This window comes from Physella acuta, unplaced genomic scaffold, assembly GCF_028476545.2.
Source record: "Physella acuta isolate Inbredline_101_S28 unplaced genomic scaffold, ASM2847654v3 ptg000522l, whole genome shotgun sequence".
NCBI lineage: Eukaryota > Metazoa > Mollusca > Gastropoda > Physidae > Physella > Physella acuta.
The window spans coordinates 131407-151544 of NW_026732041.1; the positions used below are offsets into that span (position 1 = coordinate 131407).

Below are 20138 nucleotides of genomic sequence, written 5' to 3' on the forward strand. Positions count from 1 at the left end.
GACAAATGCTCACTTTAATTATATATCACTGCATGTGGTCATCATTGTTAAAACTCCTACCATCTTAATTTTAAAAATTTATTTTAATTTTTTTCTTACTTGAAACGTTAAAAAAGTAGACATTTTATATTCACATATATTTGACTTCTTTTTTTTTTTTTTCATTTTTCCCAGCTATGACCTTCCCCTCTGAAGGTCACGATACGACCTATGCGTTCAACCTGAAAGAAGTTGTGCGCATGCTCAAGACTAAGCACCAGGACAACTACTTGGTAAACATTTGTGGACTGTTGTATTTGTTTTGGGGCTTTCAAAGTCGGGTTTTTTTAAACTTGCGGTGGCCACACCATTTGACCTCTGAACCTTGACCCCTAAAGTTCTGTCAATGAAAATGTCACCTCTAGACCTCTTTAAAATGTGCAGCTCTGGTCCATTCATTGTTGCGAGTGTCTTAAGTGAACAAAACAGGAGTTGAAATTGACTTTACAAGGGTATGAGGACGTTACACTCTATAGGGTTTAAAGACGTCTCTAACACTTGGGATGAATGGAGGCAAATCGCTGGAATTACATGAATCATAAAAAAATATACATGTATGACGTCAGAAACAGTGAAATTACATGACGTCACAAGCAATAGACTTATATGACATCACATAGGGTTTAATGATGGCACTGGCACTTGAATTTACATCACAAATGTTAGGGTCGATGTATGATACCATGACAAGTATCTAACTATGAAAAGAAAGTTGGTGGTCAGTTCACTGAACAAATTACAAAAGTTTTAATCTTGACGTGGCAAAATTACAGTCTGTGTTATCAAGTTTGGTTTCCTAGTTGTTTTTGTTATTCTGTTTTGTTGTTGCTTTTCGTTTGTGAGAAATAATTTTATGTTCAGAATAAACTGACTAAATATTTATTGTAATGACAAAATATGGAGTTGTTTAATTAAATACTAATTCGTTGATGCTTTAATTGGCAGATATTAAATCTATCTGAGAAGCGCCAAGACCTAACCAAGTCAAATCCACAGGTAACCTAAACTTGAACACTAACTCGACCATGAAATTTTAAAATTTATCACAACCTTTTTAAAGGGAAACAACACCCCAAGTGATAAAGGGAAATAACTTTTCACAAAGGGCCATAAATCTTGTACAGACATTAACGTTTTTAATTTTAATTCTTGCCTCAGTTAAATAATGTTGTTTTTATTCTTAGGTCAAGGACTTCGGATGGCCAGACCACCTCGCCCCTCCCCTAGAGAGACTTTGTTCATTATGCAAGGCCATTGACTCGTGGTTGAATGCAGATCTGAGAAATGTAGTGGTGCTTCACTGTAAGGGTGGCCGCAGTCGTATTGCCAGTGTCATAGCTGCTTACATGCATTACAGCAACATCTGCGCCAGGTACGAGCTTACAGTCGCTGTGTCGATAAATAATGTCATTCATGTTGAATGATAATGTTGTGTTTGCAATACAATTGTTGACTTCCGTACAGCCTTAAATGTTACAATGTTAAATATTACACGCACACACTTTTTCTTTTAATATTACAAACACTCACTACAGCTTTAAATATTATAAACATATATTCTACAGTTTTAAATATTAAAAACATGCACAACAGTTTTTAAAATTATAAATACATGCTACATCTTTAAATATTACTAACATACTACAGCTTTTACCATTAAATGAACAATTGACAGCTTATTACATACACATACTAAACCTTTGAATATTATATGTCACCCTTAGTAATATTTATATGCACATACAACAGCTTTAAATACTATAGTTACTATCAGCTTGGTCAATTATATTTAGATCAGGAATAGCTTTTTCACACAAGGAACCGATGAAGTAGTGATTACATGGTTTTATATTTACAGCTTTAGAAGGAATTGGGGCAAATCTGATGCATATCGGGACTGAATGTTTTTTCACTGCCAGATATTCCTTAGAGCTAAATGGGCTCAACTAAGACTAGGATAGAAATGTTATGTCTAATTGTTTTTTTAACTGCAACAGTATGGTGTGTCCAGCACCATTTGGTTCTACACAATTCTAGCCTTACACAAACCTATCTAACACTGAAGTTTAACCAATGTTTAACTTGTGTATAACCAATGTTTAACCCACGTTTAACCCTCGTCTCCGCAGTGCTGACCAGGCTCTGGACAGGTTCGCGATGAAAAGGTTTTATGACGACAAACTAGGTGGCCTCCCCCTCCCTTCCCAAAGAAGGTAAATACGATATCAAACAAGGGAAACAATCCATGATTATTTTCTTTGTGATTTATTTAACACGGTTACGCCCCTTTAGTAATTTCATTCCCACAGACTTTACATTAAACAAGTTAATAAAAAGTCTAGTGACAATTTAAGCACAATTTCCTTATGTTATCCATAACAATTTTAAATCGAGATAAATCATATATTCAGCAAATTTTTGTGACCGAACGAAAGGATATTTTTGAAAACTTTCTTCGGCAATATTGTTCTAAATTATGGCAGAAATCGATTGATAAATGTTTCAAGTCGCTAAGTGGTCTGGTTGCCGAGATCAAGGCCAAAAACTACATTTTTCCGAGGTTTTTTGGCTTTTCCGGGAAATCCAGGAAGGAATTCCGGGAATTTTTTTGGCCCACAATCATCCTCGGAACTTGTTAACATATTTGCTTTTGGAACTAGTCCTCGATATTGCTTCGTTGAGGAGGAGATACGACTTAAAGCTGCGGACACACATCCATCCATCCATCCATCCATCCATCCAGAAATAACGAATTAATAATCGCAATTGTCAGTATGGAAATTGTGCTAAAAAAATAATCCGTTTTTCTTCATTTAGTTTGTTGTTGTTCGAACTTTGTTTTATTGATATTAATTTTTTTTAAATGTATTATTCACAGATATGTTCGCTATTTTTCTGGACTTTTGTCCGGAGCCATAAAGATCAACAGCAACCCCCTCTACCTACATCACATCCTGATTCATGGTGTCCCTAACTTTGACACCAAGGGCGGCTGCAGACCATTCATTAAAGTTTATCAAGGGATGCAACCCATCTTCACATCAGGGGTCTAGTAAGCTGCTTATTTTTTTTTTACTTTATAATAAATGATCCGGTTATCTAAATTAGGTGTGGTGGTTAGGCAATTAGAAATAATTAGGGACATAAGTCTAAAACAAGTGACATGTTTACTTTTCCGATGATTTTTCTGATTATGAATTTAGATCAAGACTAACTGCTTTTTAGATATATGATACTCATTCATAAGCCATTCCTGCATATGCCCAAAGCAGGCTAAGCTCATGATCATACTTCATTGCAAAACATCATTTTAGTTCAAAATCATTAAAGTACCACTACATGAGGCAAGTGAAATGGAGCTCATCTGTTTCAGAGAGCTCAGCGTATGAACGGATAGTGTGGTCAGCATTATGCCTAGCCGCATTTACTTTCCCTAATGTTAGTCAGGTACCCATCAGAGCTGGATGGACTCAGGGACTTCTAAGGGCTATATCTTAGGGCTAAAATGTTTATCTAGAATATATAAGGCTACTTATATTTATAGCTTAATATAAGTTCTGGAGTGTAGTGATGTATCAATACTAAACAAGGGCCTTAACTCTTCTCTCCCCCAGCAATGTGACAGACAACATGCAGAAGGTCTGTATCTCCATCTCCCCTGGGATCCCCCTCCGTGGGGACATCCTGATCAAGTGCTACCACAAGAAGACCAGGTCTGGTCAGCGCGAGGTCATGTGGCAGTGCCAGTTCCACACCTGTGCCATCTCTGACAACAGTGTGGTCTTCAGTAAACAAGAGCTGGATGATGCTGTATTGGGTGAGTTCGAATCCACTGGTTGATTTGGTTTGTGTTTGTTTACATGATTTGGTTTATGTTTGTTTACTAGGTTAGGTTTGCGTTTGCTTTCAAGATTAGGTTTATGTTTGCTTACAAGATTAGGTTTATGTTTGCTTACAAGATTTGTTTAGTGTTTGTTTACATGATTTGGTTTATGTTTGTTTACAAGATTTGGTTAGCGTTTGCTTACAAGATTTGTTTAGCGTTTGTTTACAAGATTTGGTTTGTGTTTGTTTACAAGATTTGGTTTATGTTTGTTTACAAGGTGTATTGAGCTGCAGCTTCCGGTATCTGGGATGTTCATGAGCTGTGAGACAGGCAGCTTTAGGTGCAATACATGCCCAGTGCACCAAGCTGTTCTACCTGCTCTCTTGTTTAATTTTGTGTGTCTAATATGTGAGAGATGTTTTGTGATCACTGTATGACACACCCCATCAGACACAGCTCCTTACACACCTCCCACATAAGACACCCCTACTCAGAAGACACCTTCCTCATAAAACACGCCTCCTTACCAGACATACCTCACTCCTAAGACACCCCTATTCATAAGAGACCCTCCTTGACAAATATAACTACCTCATAAGATACCCCTCCTTACCACATACCTCCCCACTAAGACACCCCTATTCATAAGACACCCTCCTTGATGCATATAACTACCTCATAATATACCCTTCATTACCTCATACCTCCCCACTAAGACACCCCTATTCATAAGACACCCTTCTCCAAGATTATATTATTCCTTACCACAATCTCCTCCACAATAAGACACTGTTCCTTGCCCCATATAACTCTCTCATTAGACCAATTTAAACGCTGTCAAGTAGCCTTAACTAATAACAGAACCAACATGCTTATAAGTCTGACACGGGTGTTGAAACGTAATTAAATAATAAGACAAAATCAATTTTAATATGACCACTATTATGATTTTACCACCATAGTGTAATTACATTTCACGGATACACTTGTACATTTTTCTATTTTTATTTTGATATCCCATGATGCAGTATGGCGAGCTTCCGTGTGTTGGTGCTACATGTATCTATTTTTAGAATAGTTCTAGCCAGCTTACCTGAACACTGGTGTGGGGTGGGGGTAGGGGGAGAGGGGGCGGAGCTGACGGCTAATCTAAACGATAAGTTTGCGCGCATCTCACCCGCTGTTCCATTTTTCGCCCGTGAATCACGAAGTTTTAATCTTGGTATCTTCGTAGTTACCTGCCCCTTAGTGTCTTCACTCGCTAGTTACCTGCCCAATGTGTCTTGGTAGTTAATTGCCTTTGGTGTCTTGGTTTTTAATTGCTCTAGGTGTAGTTACCTGCCCCTTAGTGTCTTCACTCGCTAGTTACCTGCCCAATGTGTCTTGGTAGTTAATTGCCTTTGGTGTCTTGGTTTTTAATTGCTCTAGGTGTATTGGTAGTTACCTGCCCCTTAGTGTCTTCACTTGCTAGTTACATTCCCTTGAGGTCTTTTTAGTTACATGCCCTTGGCGTCGGTAGTTACCTGCCCTAAATGGTATTAGTGGTTATTAGCTCTTCTTGTCTCGATAGTTAACTGCCCGATTGTGTGTCTAGAGTTACTTGCCCTTGGTGTCTTGGTGGTTACTTGCCCTTGGTGTCTTCATTATCTAATTACTCGCCCCTGTCAAGCTGCCCACAACACCGGACGTAAACAGGTGGACGCACTTAATTGTCCAAGTTCATTAAACAACGTAATTAACTCCCGTCATAGGCCTGCTCATCCAGCAGAAACCGGAAATGCCCTTTTCAGCGAGATTATCTGTAGCAGAGATTTGGACGACGGATGTAAATATTGACATATCTGTAGGTATTGACAGCAGACACTAATCGCATTGGAATATCTGATTCGATGAATACTACGGCATAGTTAATAATGATTTTAGTTAAGATTAATTGAAACTGTGCGTGTTTTCGTATTTCATAATATATGAATCCTGCATCACTCGTATAATTTATGTCTATACATTTCTATGATGTGTGTCGACATCCAAAGACAAGTATTTCAGTATTCCTCAACTGGATGCCTCAACTGGATGTGATCTAATCTAATTAAAATTGTTCTGTCTGCCGCCAATGTGCATACTTTCACTTAACTCAACTTACAAGTTTCGTTTAACAAAAAACAGAAAGTGAACAGGCAAAATTTACTTTCATGTTGTGTACACATGTATCGTCATTTCCCCAGCATCTGGCTGTTCATACATATCATTCACCACCCCAGTAACACACCACCCCAGTAACACACCACCCCAATAACACACCACCCCAGTAACACACCACCCCAGTAACACACCACCCCAGTAACACACCACCCCAGTAACACACTACGATATTAACACATTAACTCAAGAACACACCACCCTAGTAACATACCACCCCAGTAACACATCACCCCAGTAACACACCACCCTAGTAACACACCACCCCAGTAACACACCACCCTAGTAACACACCACCCCAGTAACACACCACCCTAGTAACACACCACCCCAGTAACACACCACCCTAGTAACACACCACCCCAGTAACACACTACGATATTAACACATTAACTCAAGAACACACCACCCTAGTAACACACCACCCCAGTAACACATCACCCCAGTAACTCATCACCCCATTAACACACCACCCCAGTAACACACTACGATATTAACACATTAACTCAAGAACACACCACCCCAGTAACACACCACCCCAGTAACACATCACCCCAGTAACACACTACGATATTAACACATTAACTCAAGAACACACAACCCCAGTAACACACTACCCCAGTAACACATCACCCCAGTAACACACCACCCTAGTAACACACCACCCCAGTAACACACCACCCCAGTAACACATCACCCCAGTAACACACTACGATATTAACACATTAACTCAAGAACACACCACGCCAGTAACTCATCAACTAGTTAACACATCAACCTAGTTACACACTAACCCATTACCACACCAACCCATCACCACACCAACCCAATAACCCATTGACAACCCGATGTAACAACCCAAGCACAAGCAGTATTCAGGCGCCATGTTGTGAAAATATAGGACACGTATGAAAGCACCAACCGCACAAATATATACGAGCCTATCAAAGCCTTACAACATTCACATAACCTTTTCTACAGTCAAACTATACTACGTAACATAAGGCCTAAGTCTGGGTTACGAAAAAAAAATTAGTATAGGCCTACTGGATATTTATCAGTACTTGTTAGCAAGTGAATGTTATGACTAGGATGAGGTAAAGGTAAAACTACCACCCATCTTATAGTCCCTGGAACAAAATGTCTTTATCTAGCGGTTTTAAGAAAACGTATAACATCTGAACATGCCAACAGCTAAAGTTGTTGTAGTTTGGTAGACATCTCACACCGACGTGTTAACGCGAGTAGGTTCCCCTTGCTGGTGCCTAGCTGTAAAGGTGGTTGAATCTCAGGCTAACAATCACAGCACGTGAAACAACAACCAGTGCTCACTATACCCCCCCCCCCCCCCATACACAAAATTACTCTCGGGGTTTTTCTGCTGTACCTGGCTAAAGGAACGTGTCAGGCACCGAAACAAAACTCTCAAAACCTTTTTTTTGTTGTTGTTGTTACTCACCCTGAAATCACAATAACAAATCTGTCTTGGCGATTACTCAGACATATTCGGATAGCTTGTATCGTCGTTAACAACCCTGCATTACATCTTTAAACGCGACACTAACTCAAACCGTACAAGTTGTGAAAAAAATGTCTTGCGTGTCATTGCATTGCTTTGTTTTTATTTATAACTGGTCCATGTTTAAGATCTATCCCCGTCTTAAACCTATGCTCTCAAAATTATCTAAGACCGGATTTATTTTGTTCATTAGTTGTTTTTATTTTTTTTAATTCATTTTTTTTTAAGTTAATCATCTTTGACAATTGACTTCATTAGGTTTCTCATTAAGCAATAAGGAGTGGGGGTGGTCGGTCGATAGAGTTGATGTAAGGACACTCTTAGTGTTTAAACTTTATGTGTCGTTTATACAACTGATTCATGGCTTTGAGGCATATTCAGATTTCTCGAGTACCTAGCATCAACAACGATTATTGTATTAAGACTGGGTGTTACACTTGGATTACTGTCAGCTCTACTTCTTCTGCCCTCCGAAGGGTACGTTTGTTAACTTACTAGAGTATATCTGTATATGAATGTCTTCTGAACTTGAAAAATGACTTCATATCCGGTGATAAATGACTATGTCTGTAGAGAAATAATGTATGTTGATAATGGGCATCAGGCCTATGAAAAATGTCTTTTTTATCGTAATGCGTTGTTGTGTGTCAAGTGGTCTATTGTGAAATGTGTGATTGTCTACGGAGATGGGGTTGTTGTTTTTTCATGTTTTTTTTTTCCTTTTATTGAGGACTAAAGTGAAAGACTACAGGGATATCTAAAGGTGCCCTTGTATCCTATGAGTGGATAACAAATGTGCATCGGGACCTCCCCCCCCCTCCCTAAAACCACGTGACGTACTTGTCACGTGGTCTGAGTTACCGATCTATTTTTATCCTCACCTTCAGTCTAACGCTCTCGGGTATTGGTGACGTGTGATGACGTGTGATGACGTGCGACACACGTCGCTGGGCCAATTTGTTTGTTCAGACACATCAACACCACCTCTGGACCCCCACCCCCTCCCACCATCCTCAACCCTTGCCCCCCACCCCTCCTACCTATGTCAGTCAGACGAGCGTTGGTTTAAAAAAAAGTGGTAAAATAGTTTTTTGCCGAATCGACTGTTTTGGTTGACTAGTTAGAGATTACGCGTTTTACTCTCTAGTAGGGCTTTTTTTTTCAACGAGTTCGAATACATCTGGGGCTGATGATAGATCAAGTTGTTTTTGTTTTGTTTTTTATATGCCCAATGATATCCTTAATTTACGCCCTTTATATGGCGACATATGGGAGTGGGGTGGTCGAGGTGGACTTTTAACAAGTTGGATTTTAACTCGGATTTGAACCTCAAACTGCGTGACACGGCTGTGGAATTTTCTAGAACTATCCTCAGACTCTCGTCTATGATTCTTTGACATCACTAGACTGACCAATCAACTACTGACCAATCAACTACTGACCAATCAACTACTGACCAATCAACTACTGACCAATCAACTACTGACCAATCAATTACTGACCAATCAACTACTGAACAATCAATTACTGACCAATCAACTACTGACCAATCAACTACTGACCAATCAACTACTGACCAATCAACTACTGACCAATCAACTACTGACCAATCAACTACTGACCAATCAACTACTGACCAATCAACAACTGACCAATCAACTACTGACCAATCAACTACTGACCAATCAACTACTGACCAATCAACTACTGACCAATCAACTACTGACCAATCAACTACTGACCAATCAACTACTGACCAATCAACTACTGACCAATCAACTACTGACCAATTAACTACTGACCAATCAACAATCGAGTAATTTCAGCCATTACCATTTAAAATTGTCTTAGTCAATGAGACAAGCCTTTGCTTTTGCAAATAGTGAAATTATTATTGCTTAAGATACTTGCATGACCGTGGGACAGGACTTAGCCTCTAATACTTTTGTTTCTTTCCACGGCGTAACGTTCAAGATTCTAAGAAAAGAGTGTGGAAACGATCTAAGCATTGATTTTAATGAAGCTTCAACAAGTAATACAACTTTCATGCATATCAATGCGAGATCTGAGATATATTTTTTAAATCAGAAACAATTATAAAGTGGCTGGAAACTTTGATGCCAAACCTACCTAAAGGGTACGTTCTCCATATGGTTAAAACCGCTGATATAGGTGAAAATGTGTATTCCAGCTTTAACCTTCTTAAATCCACTCCCCACCCTCTCTCCGCCTCCATACTGTGCATTAGTTATCCTTTGAAGAGATGAAACTCTCGGCCTAACATTAAATAATTATAAGAGTTTCTTTTTTAAACAAACATGTGCTGTGCATACTTTAGTTACAGAGTAGAAGCAGAAAACATTAGCACATACAGGAAAGTAAACACTACCAATATGGTAAACATTTGGGCAATTTTATTTTATTTTTGTTTCCAAAACTCAGATGTACAATGCGTGGCGATGCAAATGTTAAATTTGAGTTGTATTTTTTTTTTTACTGACTTACTGTTTTTGTTTAAAGAGAAAGTTTTCTCTGAAAAGGTTGCAAAATGGTGTGCCGTTTCTAAGTTTAGAATGGTGTGTCGTTTCTAAGTTTCTATTGTAAACATCGACGTGGATTTTTCTTTAATAATTAAAGTTGAAAACTACACCCACCTGTTGTGATTACTGTTTGACTCGTCTTACACGATGAAATACAGATTGCTACTCCCCCCCCCCCCACCTTAATATCCCAGCATTCTTTCAGAGTCCTTGCACCACTTTATTGTGTTAATACCTCTTTAGTGTCTTAGCACCCCTCAGTTCGGGTATAAGCACCCTACGGTTTGTGTTGTTAGCAGGCCATATTGCCACATCACAATTTCAGTGTTCTAGCACCTTCTAGCACACCTTCATGATCCCAGTACCTCTTCACCCCCACACCTCACTATGTTACAGAGATGTTTTAGTACCCCACACATACACAATTCACTGTGCTACACATGCTTCTAATTATCACACACACACACACTTACATTATCTTTACAACCATCTCGCTCTTTCTGTCACAACCCCTATCCTAAATAAATTTCTCGTTCATCCCCCAACAGTTTTGATATCACATTTAATCCTGAGGCACACCTCACAACCTATACGCCACACATTTCTCACACAGATGTGTGTCCAAAGCTCATTCACTCACCAAAATATCCCCATACACAAATTCCACTTACAAACACACGATACATGCATTCGATACCCATTCTCACTCAAATGACACATACACATCTCAATTTCTCAACACACACACATACACACACCCCCAACACATACGGAATATTCATCCACCCGCACACAAATCACCCCCACTAATACAACACCGATTGTATTCCTCACACTCCCCACACACTACCGGTACAACTCGACCACACCAGTTTAAGCAAACACACGCACCATCAAGGGGGGACGGGGTCTATATTTAGCCCGCTCTAGGTCAGGTTAATAACACCCAATAATAGCGATCAGCGCCTAGGAAAAAATGTGAAACATTCGTTGAATTGTTCGGTGGATGTGTTTGTAGCTGCTCCCCAAATCATGGATATCATGTCGGTTTAGGTTTAACAAGGTATAGTTTAATTTACGGACGTATAAGGGTTAAAAAAGATATTGACTACACTAATTAAATCAGAATTCGTTGTGATTATACACTTGTTATGGATGTTGAATTTTTTTACCTATTGGTAATTTTTAATTATAAATTTTGACTTCAAATTCGATGAATTATAATCCTGGCAAGATTGTTTTAACCAGAGTTTGTTAATTTGGTTTTTGAAATATGTATTTCCGTTAATTTTCAAATCTCAATCAATACATTTGATAACTGTAATTAGGCCTCGTTAGCACCTGATTTAATTGTTTGGTAAATTATGTGTGTAATTCTTCCATACAATCGCAGTACTAATTGAACGGTTTAAGTTTTGAGTGTAGAATTATTAAAGGTGGGTTGAATACAACCTACGATAATACATATTTTTACTTGCTTTATAGAAATATTTTTCATACATATAATGCATTTTGAGAAATGCTACCGTTCATTAAAAACTTCGGTGTTTTTTTGTTTTTTTTAAATTTATTTTGTTTGGTTCTTTTTTTTTATATTATTTATTTTTTTGTGTTGCAAAGAAAATAGATAAATTAACACCCTAAAGTGTCTCCTGTATTGATAAAAACAAAAATAAATATCTTAGTATTTTAAAACCACTCCAAAATGTATAAACTGTGGTGTAGTTGACCTCATCTATAGGCAATTGTTTGAAACACTGAATACGTTGTAACTAACTTTTTTACTTCGACTTGGAATGTACCTCAGAGTAAGACGGCAGAGCTAGGCAAATGGTCTAAACAACTTACAGCTTCGGTTTTTTTTGTGTACTGAAGTTTCCTGACGTTAGCCTACCTTCACCCACCCCCACAGTATCCCCCCACCCCTTCGATCTACCCCATCCACCCCCACAGTCTACCCCATCCACCCCACCTCTGCTGCCTGCCGTCTTCAAGAGTGAGCACCTGTTTACACAGAGAACTGAGTCGTGGCTCTGGAATGCAGGTAGTTGATTCCCCCCTCCCCACCCCCTGGTGCCAATGTGCTCCTCATTACCTCCCCTTTTTTTTCTTCTTTCTGGTCTTCATCTCGATGTGGGTACGTGATACTTGTAGTTAGTTCCTGAATTCGGATACTCCATGCAGTTGTCTCCACAGTAGTATCGAGTGCCCAGTCACGTAATCGATTACTTCAATATTTTTTTCCGATACCGGGTTTTAACGGTCATAATATAATAAACTCATTTTCTGTATCATAGAGTGGATTATTTTTCTTTCATTATTAAAAATTTACTATTTCTTTATTAGGAAAGTGAATTTCATTCCTTTGGATAAACTTCAAGCTATATTTTTGTGTTGTTTTTAGCGGATAAGGAAATTGGTTTTATCTTCAATTAAGTCTGGCCCCTGTGTTCCTGCTTTCCGCTCACCTTCTGCTAGGCCTACTCACTCCCTGTTTCTTCCGGTACCACCCCCCCTCTCCCCTTCACCTCTCACATCACAGCGGTGTGCTGTAGATTCGTGCCTTACCTTCTTGTAAGATTTTTTTTTTCGTCTACCAAGATTATATTTTCCGGGGCCATAACTCCGTGTGGAGGGACAGAACTCGAGTCGGCTCTGGTCTTGGATTTTTCTTTCTCGTAGAGGTTTTGTTTCGTTAAAAAAAGGGTTGTTGTTTTTTAAGGTTATTGTGAATGCATTCGTTTTGATGAGGATTATAATACAGCTGGTAGAAAGGTAGGTGGTCTGGAATTATTTTTTTTACATTTTTTTAAATGAATTATGTCTGTTTTAAGTGTGTTTTAGTTTGTGTTTGAATGAAGTCGTTAGTTGAGGCTTGGATTCCGAGTTCACTTAGAACCGTTGAATCAACTTGCTTTAGAGTTGCCGTCTTATCGAAGGTGGTAGCGATGTCTTTATTAACAGCGTCGGTGGATTTGTCTACTCGGCATTGTTGCTGGTGGTACCTAAACTAATCGGATGGAAGAGTTCCCAACACTACGTGGGCGTTAAATTTGCCTATTGTTGTTGATTATTGCATATTGGTATTTGCTTTTGCCTATTGGTATTTATTATTAACTATTGGTGTTTATTTTTGTCTATTTGTGTTTACTATTGCCAATTGGCTTTTACTATTTATTCCCTGTTTGGTATGTATTATTGCCTATTTGGTATGTCATCATCATCATCATTCCTTTGTGGCCCCTGGGGAGCAAAGGGCTGCAACCACACATCTCCAGCAGACTCGGTTTTGGGCTGCTCCCCTAATCTGTGCCCATGTGAGCCTAGCTGTTTTCGCCACTTCTTCAATCGTTCTTCTCCATGTCTTCCTTGGCCGGCCCACCCTCCTTTTTCCCTGGGGATTCCAGTATGTATTATTGCCTATTGGTGTTTATTATTGCCTATTGGTGTTAGTATTTGAGTATACCAAAGTCTTTAAACAATGAGAACATTCCTTTAACTATCGCATCTCACGAGTGCAATGTATCTAACCGTATCATCTGTTATACTTTTGTCACCTCTTCACTTGAGAAGATCACATTCTTTTAAATTACTAAAATTTGAGACTTGTTTTCAAACCTAACCCTGCTACAGTTTTAATATTTGTCTTGCGGTGTAACTTTAAATGGTTGGACTGGTGCGTCCTACTTCTGACTATAGGTAAAGCACACCTGGGCGCCCGGCTTTCCGACCTAAATATATTTATAGACTTGTAGGTAGATGCTGTGTTAAGTGCATCCTGGCCTGTGAATATTCTATCCGCTAGAAGCCATTTGTGCCACCCTATATGCGATACTTAATGTGCTTGTATATATAGTATTGCGGTGCCATTCATAATTGTAGCACAATGTAGAGTGTTGTGTGGTGCCATAATCTGAACTGCTGTAACTTTCAATATTGTGTGGTATACTTTAGAATAACAGTAGGCTACTATTTAGAGCTGTAGGAAGCTAGTATTTAGATGTGTAGAACTTAATAGTGTCGTGCCATTTAGAACTATAGCGGGCCAGCATTTAGAAGTGCAATAAGCTACCATTTAGAATTGTTTGTAACTGTAGTATTCTATCATTTAAAATTGCAGTAGGCTACCATTTAAAATGGTACCACCATTTAGTATTGTCCTGCCATTAAGCTTTACAGTACCCTTTCTTGTTTACGTTAAGCTACCGTGTGCGCTCAATCATGCGGATAATTAATTAATTAGTGTTTAAAATGATTTAGGGAGAGTACCATTCCAACAGCCCCCCCCCCCCCCCTTTTTTTTCCACACACCTTTTTACACCAAGCCAGTCATGTATTTTGGTATCCGATTTAGCCCCATCGATACACACAAATCGCCTAAATCAGTCAAGATCGATATCGTCGTAAACCCCTCGGTATTTCTGTATGACCTTCTCGCGGGGCGTTTTATTAGATTTAGACCACGCCCCTAAATCGATAACACATCTCCCACCCCCACCATTAAGGCTACCAAAATAACAAATTTTAACAAGCGATCCCACAAGTTATGCCAAAGGTTATATATTTCACCAACAGTTTAAAATAATAAACGCGTTGTTGATTGGAAAGTATTAATTAAACGACTTCCTGCCTTAATCGTTTTCAACGTGTTTATTTTACCAGGTTTGTTTTAGCATAATTGTATAATTGTATTTTCTACACTTCAACAGGAAACCTTTGCTAAGCAACGTTTCTTCATCTTTTAAAGAATGTCTTCGCTTTTGCTTCTAAAACCTTTTTTTTTAAAAACCCAGCAGTGTTTATAAGAATTTATGCACCCGAAATCCCTTTGGCATTTAACCAACCAGTTTTGGTGTGCGATGTAAACAAATGACGTCATGAGCGTCCATTTTGTTTGCCTCATGTTGCCAGCTTTGGTTTCGTATTTAAAACCGAGTCAAGCTTTTATTTCAATGGCTCCCGTGTGGAGCCCGTGATATGTTTATAGTTTTTGGATGTTATATGCAATCTGTTATCGATTTTGTTACAACGTGATGTCTCGGTTTTTATTTGAATGAGGTTCGAATTCCAATTCATAAGTGCAGTGCATGGTTCACTTAGTGTAGGGTTCACTTAACCAGTGTAGGGTTCACTTAACCAGTGTAGGGTTCACTTAACCAGTGTAGGGTTCACTTAACCAGTGTAGGGTTCACTTAACCAGTGTAGGGTTCACGCAGTAGGCACTTTGGCACTCTTTCCTTGATAATGCAAGCACTTTAATGCAAGGTATACATCAGTGCAATCATTCTTGAAATCTCAACATGGTTCTAGTTCCAACCAAACCCGACAACACGATATGATTTATTACATCAACAAACCCAACCACCCAACCAACAAACCCGATATGATTTAGCACTGATCCACTCAAATATTGCAACCCACTTCTTAAATGGCATGGGACGACGTGGTTGAACGATAGAGTATACTATTGCTAACCCGAAAGTCTCGAGTTCGAGTCCGTTATTCAATCCAGCTGTAATGGGTACCTATCTCTCGTTAGGGAAAGTAAAGGCAGCTGACCATTGTGCTGTCCACACCTTCCCTTCATAGGCCGAGGACGAGAAACAGGTGAACTCTACTTCACTTGTCCCATGGGTTCGAATGGGATCTCTCATATATCATGACTCACCTCACCAACGATCCAAAGACTCTTTAAGAGAAACTCAGGCTCGACATTCAAGAGAGCTTCACTTCGCTTCTCCAGGAAACGGATGTGGTATCTGCACCACTCCAGTACCTTGAAGACCACTGGGAAACCTGTATTGAAGTCTATGCAAAAACGTTTCAGACCCGTGTCTTTGTAATTTTAACAGCAAAATAAAATTAAAAAATAGGTCTTTGTCTAAATGAAAATAGCGTGTTCTATTTGTGTCTATTATGGATAAACCTCTCTTGTAGAGAATTTTTTCTTTGAAGACTATCTTAAATTGGAGTCAATAGCCTAGGAGTAACCATCAACACTACAATGGAGAAAGGAAAAGACGATAAATTTTGAGACTTTTTTTTAATCAGCCATCGGAAGAATGGGGAATCTCTGGCTATTTAAATAATGTGGACATTTATAATGGTTGTCTCTGTATTGGGTAATGGTTAGGTTATGTTGGTCAGTATATATTGCAAGTATATATATTAAGCTAATAACACGTAATTACCGCTGTGTACCCATAACTGAGAAGTATCGTATTAAGAAAATATCGCACCTTAGGTCATGTATTCAAGTCATATAATCAGATCAATTGTCATACGGACTCGCTTGATAGCTAATAGTTAAATATGGGTACGATCATAAATTTTAAATTGTTGAATTGAGATTTAAAGGGAAGCAACTTTTAGAGTTATCCCCTTGTAAAATAACTTGCCCTAATTTCACGCTGTATCCTGATAGAGTTCTGCTCCCTTGTTAATGTATGACGTATCATAATGATTCTGAAGTTTGTTTTGGGCTCACACCAAAAGAGGTTTTCGTCCCTGACCACCCTATGACTCTACATTCGTCATGTGGGTGGGGGTGGTGGGGGTTGCATGCTGCATGTTGATTCATTAACCGGATTGTTTCATATCTGCTCACGGTGTTTGCGTTCATTTGTTTTGTTTTGCCTGTTTTAAAGACTCGCACTAGTTTCTAATGTTAAGGCGTGGTCGGGAGGTAGTACACACGACTGCTGACCTTAATGTCTCGAGTTCGGATCACGAACTCTAGTACGAAGGATGTCCTTGAGTCCAACCAGCTCTGATGTGTGCCTGACTCACTTTAACGGAATGCAAAGGCGACTTGACCTATAACTAACCACACCGTATATGCCGATTTTACAGAAAACTAACTCTACTTTATCTTAATTAATGCAGTTTCAAAAGAACTTTTTTTACGCAGTTGCATGTTAGTTTAGTTTCGTATTTACACAATGTGGGTATGTTATTTATATATTAAGTTTCGAATCCGAATTAAGTTGTTCACCTGTCTGCTGCGTAATGGTTTAGCTGTAGAGGGGTAGGTAGGCTGTAATGTATTCTAGCTTACTGTCGGAAAATAAAGTTTCATGTTCTTTAATTGTAAAAACACCCATCTTATTAGCGGCTTTGGCATTAATTAATTAAGACTTAAATATTTTCCTTTACCTTTCGCCTCCCCCCTTCGTTTCACTGAAACCGATGTACTCACCTAGGCATGCGCTACACAACTGTATGTTTACCCATGCACAGATTGAGCCCCCACCCCTCCCCCCCAAATGTGGCCGGCCTACTGGTGACTACGGGCCAAGTCCCGTGGCCCAGTTAGCGTCGCGTGCTACACAGCCAAATGTCAGGGGTTGGCCAATTAGAGAAAATGGGGGCCAGGGTTTAATGCGGATGACGTAAGCGGAGCATTTTTAGAGAGAAATCTAGAGGGAGTTTACAACATGGAAGCTTTTTCTATGTTGTGTTATAATGCCAGTTTCTTGTTATATGGCCAGTTTCTTGTTATATGGCAAGATTCTCGTCATATGGTCATTTTCCAGTTAAACTGACATTTCTTTACCATGTTGCCATTTTCTACTATTGCACTGTCGATAATGCTAGATTTTTGCGTTCAGTTTCTATAACAATGTGAATACATTCTTGTCACATAATCATTTTTTTTTTGTCAAATGAACAGTTCTAGCGCTGTGATCGATTAGTAGATTACTATTGCATTTTTTTACTAACTAATCTTTATTTTCCTTCTACGTTCTTAACTGTTAGTGTTTCCTCCAACACAGTCAAGTATTTCGTGTCAACATGATGTGCACCTTATATTGACTTCGATTTAAGCCTGCTTTTCTTTTTGGCTAGGTGGGTTGCTGTCCCCAGCTATCGAGCCTCATCTGCCTGGAGTTCGAACTCAGGATTTGTGGTTTAGCAACCATAAGCGTTACCGCCTCCCCACACCGACTAACTAATCAACTGACATAAAATAACCCATCAATTAACGCACTGACTAACCCATCAACGGACAAATTGACTAACCCGTCCACTATAAACATTTTGTTTTTGCTGCAGTGCTAAATATGTGTGAGTGTGGGGTAATATGTACCTAATTTTCAAGTGGCATGATTTACAAGTCTCCCTTTAAAATAACTTTATCGAAGATCGCATAGTTCATTTATTTCACAGCGTGTTGATTTGCCAGTGCTTAACGGATCATCCCTCCTTAAAAACAATTTTACACTAAAATAGCTGATTTACACATTGTGGAGAAGAAAATTCTCATCTTTAAACCACAATTTCAAATTTAACACACACGCAAGTAAACAGCTGATTGACATAAACAGCCTTCACTTCATCAATAAAAAAAAAAGTTTGGCATTTTGTATGACACTCTCTTTCTCCCCCCCCCCCCTCCTCCCTCCATCATACGTGTGTCGGACGGTTGCTTAATGTTTTATGGGAGCTCTTTTTGATGAAGTTAGCGCAGATTTAATTTAGCTTGACTCTAATGCTAAATATTTTAATGAAGATAGCGCCCACAACCCCTCTGATATTTATTCACAAAGAACAGATAACTCGAGATTTATTTATTTTTTATTTTTTCCTCCATTATTCAGGTATTTATTTTATTTCATTCTCCCATCCTAATAAATCTGTTGTGTTGTCTGGTGCACTCGCTAGGTGGCGTGTTATCCGCAGCCTGTGTTGTAGGTATTGGCTCAACTTTCATCTTTCTCTCACCAGTTTTTTACGTTATCATTTTCCCCGTGCTTGCGAGCCCGCTAAACGCGTGCCTTACCTTCATAACCTAAAATAAATTCTACCTGCGTGCTAAGTAAAAAGAATCTGAGCACTGTTTTGGGGAAGGAGGAGGGGGTGAAACTGTTGTGGCAGCCAGGCCTATTTCTGGAGGGGGAGAGCCTAGGATGAACTTGTTTACTTCGTCCTAAACCTTGGCAGTTGATTGCTTCCCTTGATTTTTATGTATATGGGTTGTTTCCCTTAAAACTTCAACTAAAAGAATTTTTAGCACGTAGGTGCTCAATCTGTTTAAGTGTTCAGCTGCCTTTTTTTTTTAAATTATAGGCTGTTAATACCTTAACTACAGATAATGCTAACAAAATAACGTTGTCTTGATGAATTAGCGGCTACGTATGAAGCAGTATTTAAAAAGAAAACAAAAAACCGTAAAGAATTAAATGTTCAGTCCTTTTTTTTAACGCAGTTGTAAAGTTTCAGCGAATGAAGTATTTATTTGGTCAGCACTATACCCGTCCATTTATCACAAAGTTACACGTAAATGTCTTGTGTGTATTTTAAAGATTACATGTGCACAATATTCCCTATTGTATTTATATTTAGAATAGAATTACTGTATTTGGAGCAGTCCAGTGATAAATCGTTGTTGTTTTTTCAAATCAGCATTTAGATAAGATTTCTATTTTTATTTTTTTGCATAAACCTTAGATTTGTTAAGTTAATAAATATGTGTCTCGCTTTAGCCTATATCATACACTGGTGTTAGGTGGTCGAGTTGCTAGGTATGTGAGCTGTAGTGTAAGCACTTTTTTTAAACCTAGGGGAGGTAAGTAGTGGGTCAAATCGGGAAAACCTAAAAGTAATAAATGCGTAGGCTACATTTCGATTCGCGTTTCACGAGCCTAAATAACCATTGGGTTGTTTTAAAAGCAACGCAGTTGCGAATTGCGTGTCTTTATTTCGTATCTGTAAATTACATTTTAAATTCGCATTTTTACAGTTGTTTTTAATATATTTTAAAATCTAGAATTTGATTTATATATCTATGCGTGCTGTTGTAGCTGATGACTGTTGAAGTTGATGTATGCATCATTGGCACTACTCATCGTGTTTGTCATACATGACAGACACACATCATGCTTGACTCACACAGAATGACACATGCAAGAGTAACAACGCACGAGCGCGCACACACACACACACACACACAGGAACAGATGCACGGACAGATAGTGTTGGGGGAATCAAATATGTAGGCCATTGAATGGATTTT

The 20138-nt window shown here is 38.8% G+C and overlaps 1 protein-coding gene across 11 annotated transcripts in view; it reads left to right on the top strand.

Moving 5' to 3' along the window:
• The window catches only part of LOC131945075 (tensin-1), a 163170-nt gene that overhangs the window by 109505 nt on the left and 33527 nt on the right, over positions 1–20138 (top strand). For all 11 annotated transcript variants that reach the window (XM_059306047.1, XM_059306054.1, XM_059306051.1 and 8 more), the window contains 6 exons: positions 175–272; positions 985–1035; positions 1224–1411; positions 2169–2252; positions 2918–3091; positions 3654–3856. In XM_059306047.1, coding sequence (XP_059162030.1) covers positions 175–272; positions 985–1035; positions 1224–1411; positions 2169–2252; positions 2918–3091; positions 3654–3856 — 798 coding nt within the window. The remainder of the gene's footprint in view (positions 1–174; positions 273–984; positions 1036–1223; positions 1412–2168; positions 2253–2917; positions 3092–3653; positions 3857–20138) is intronic.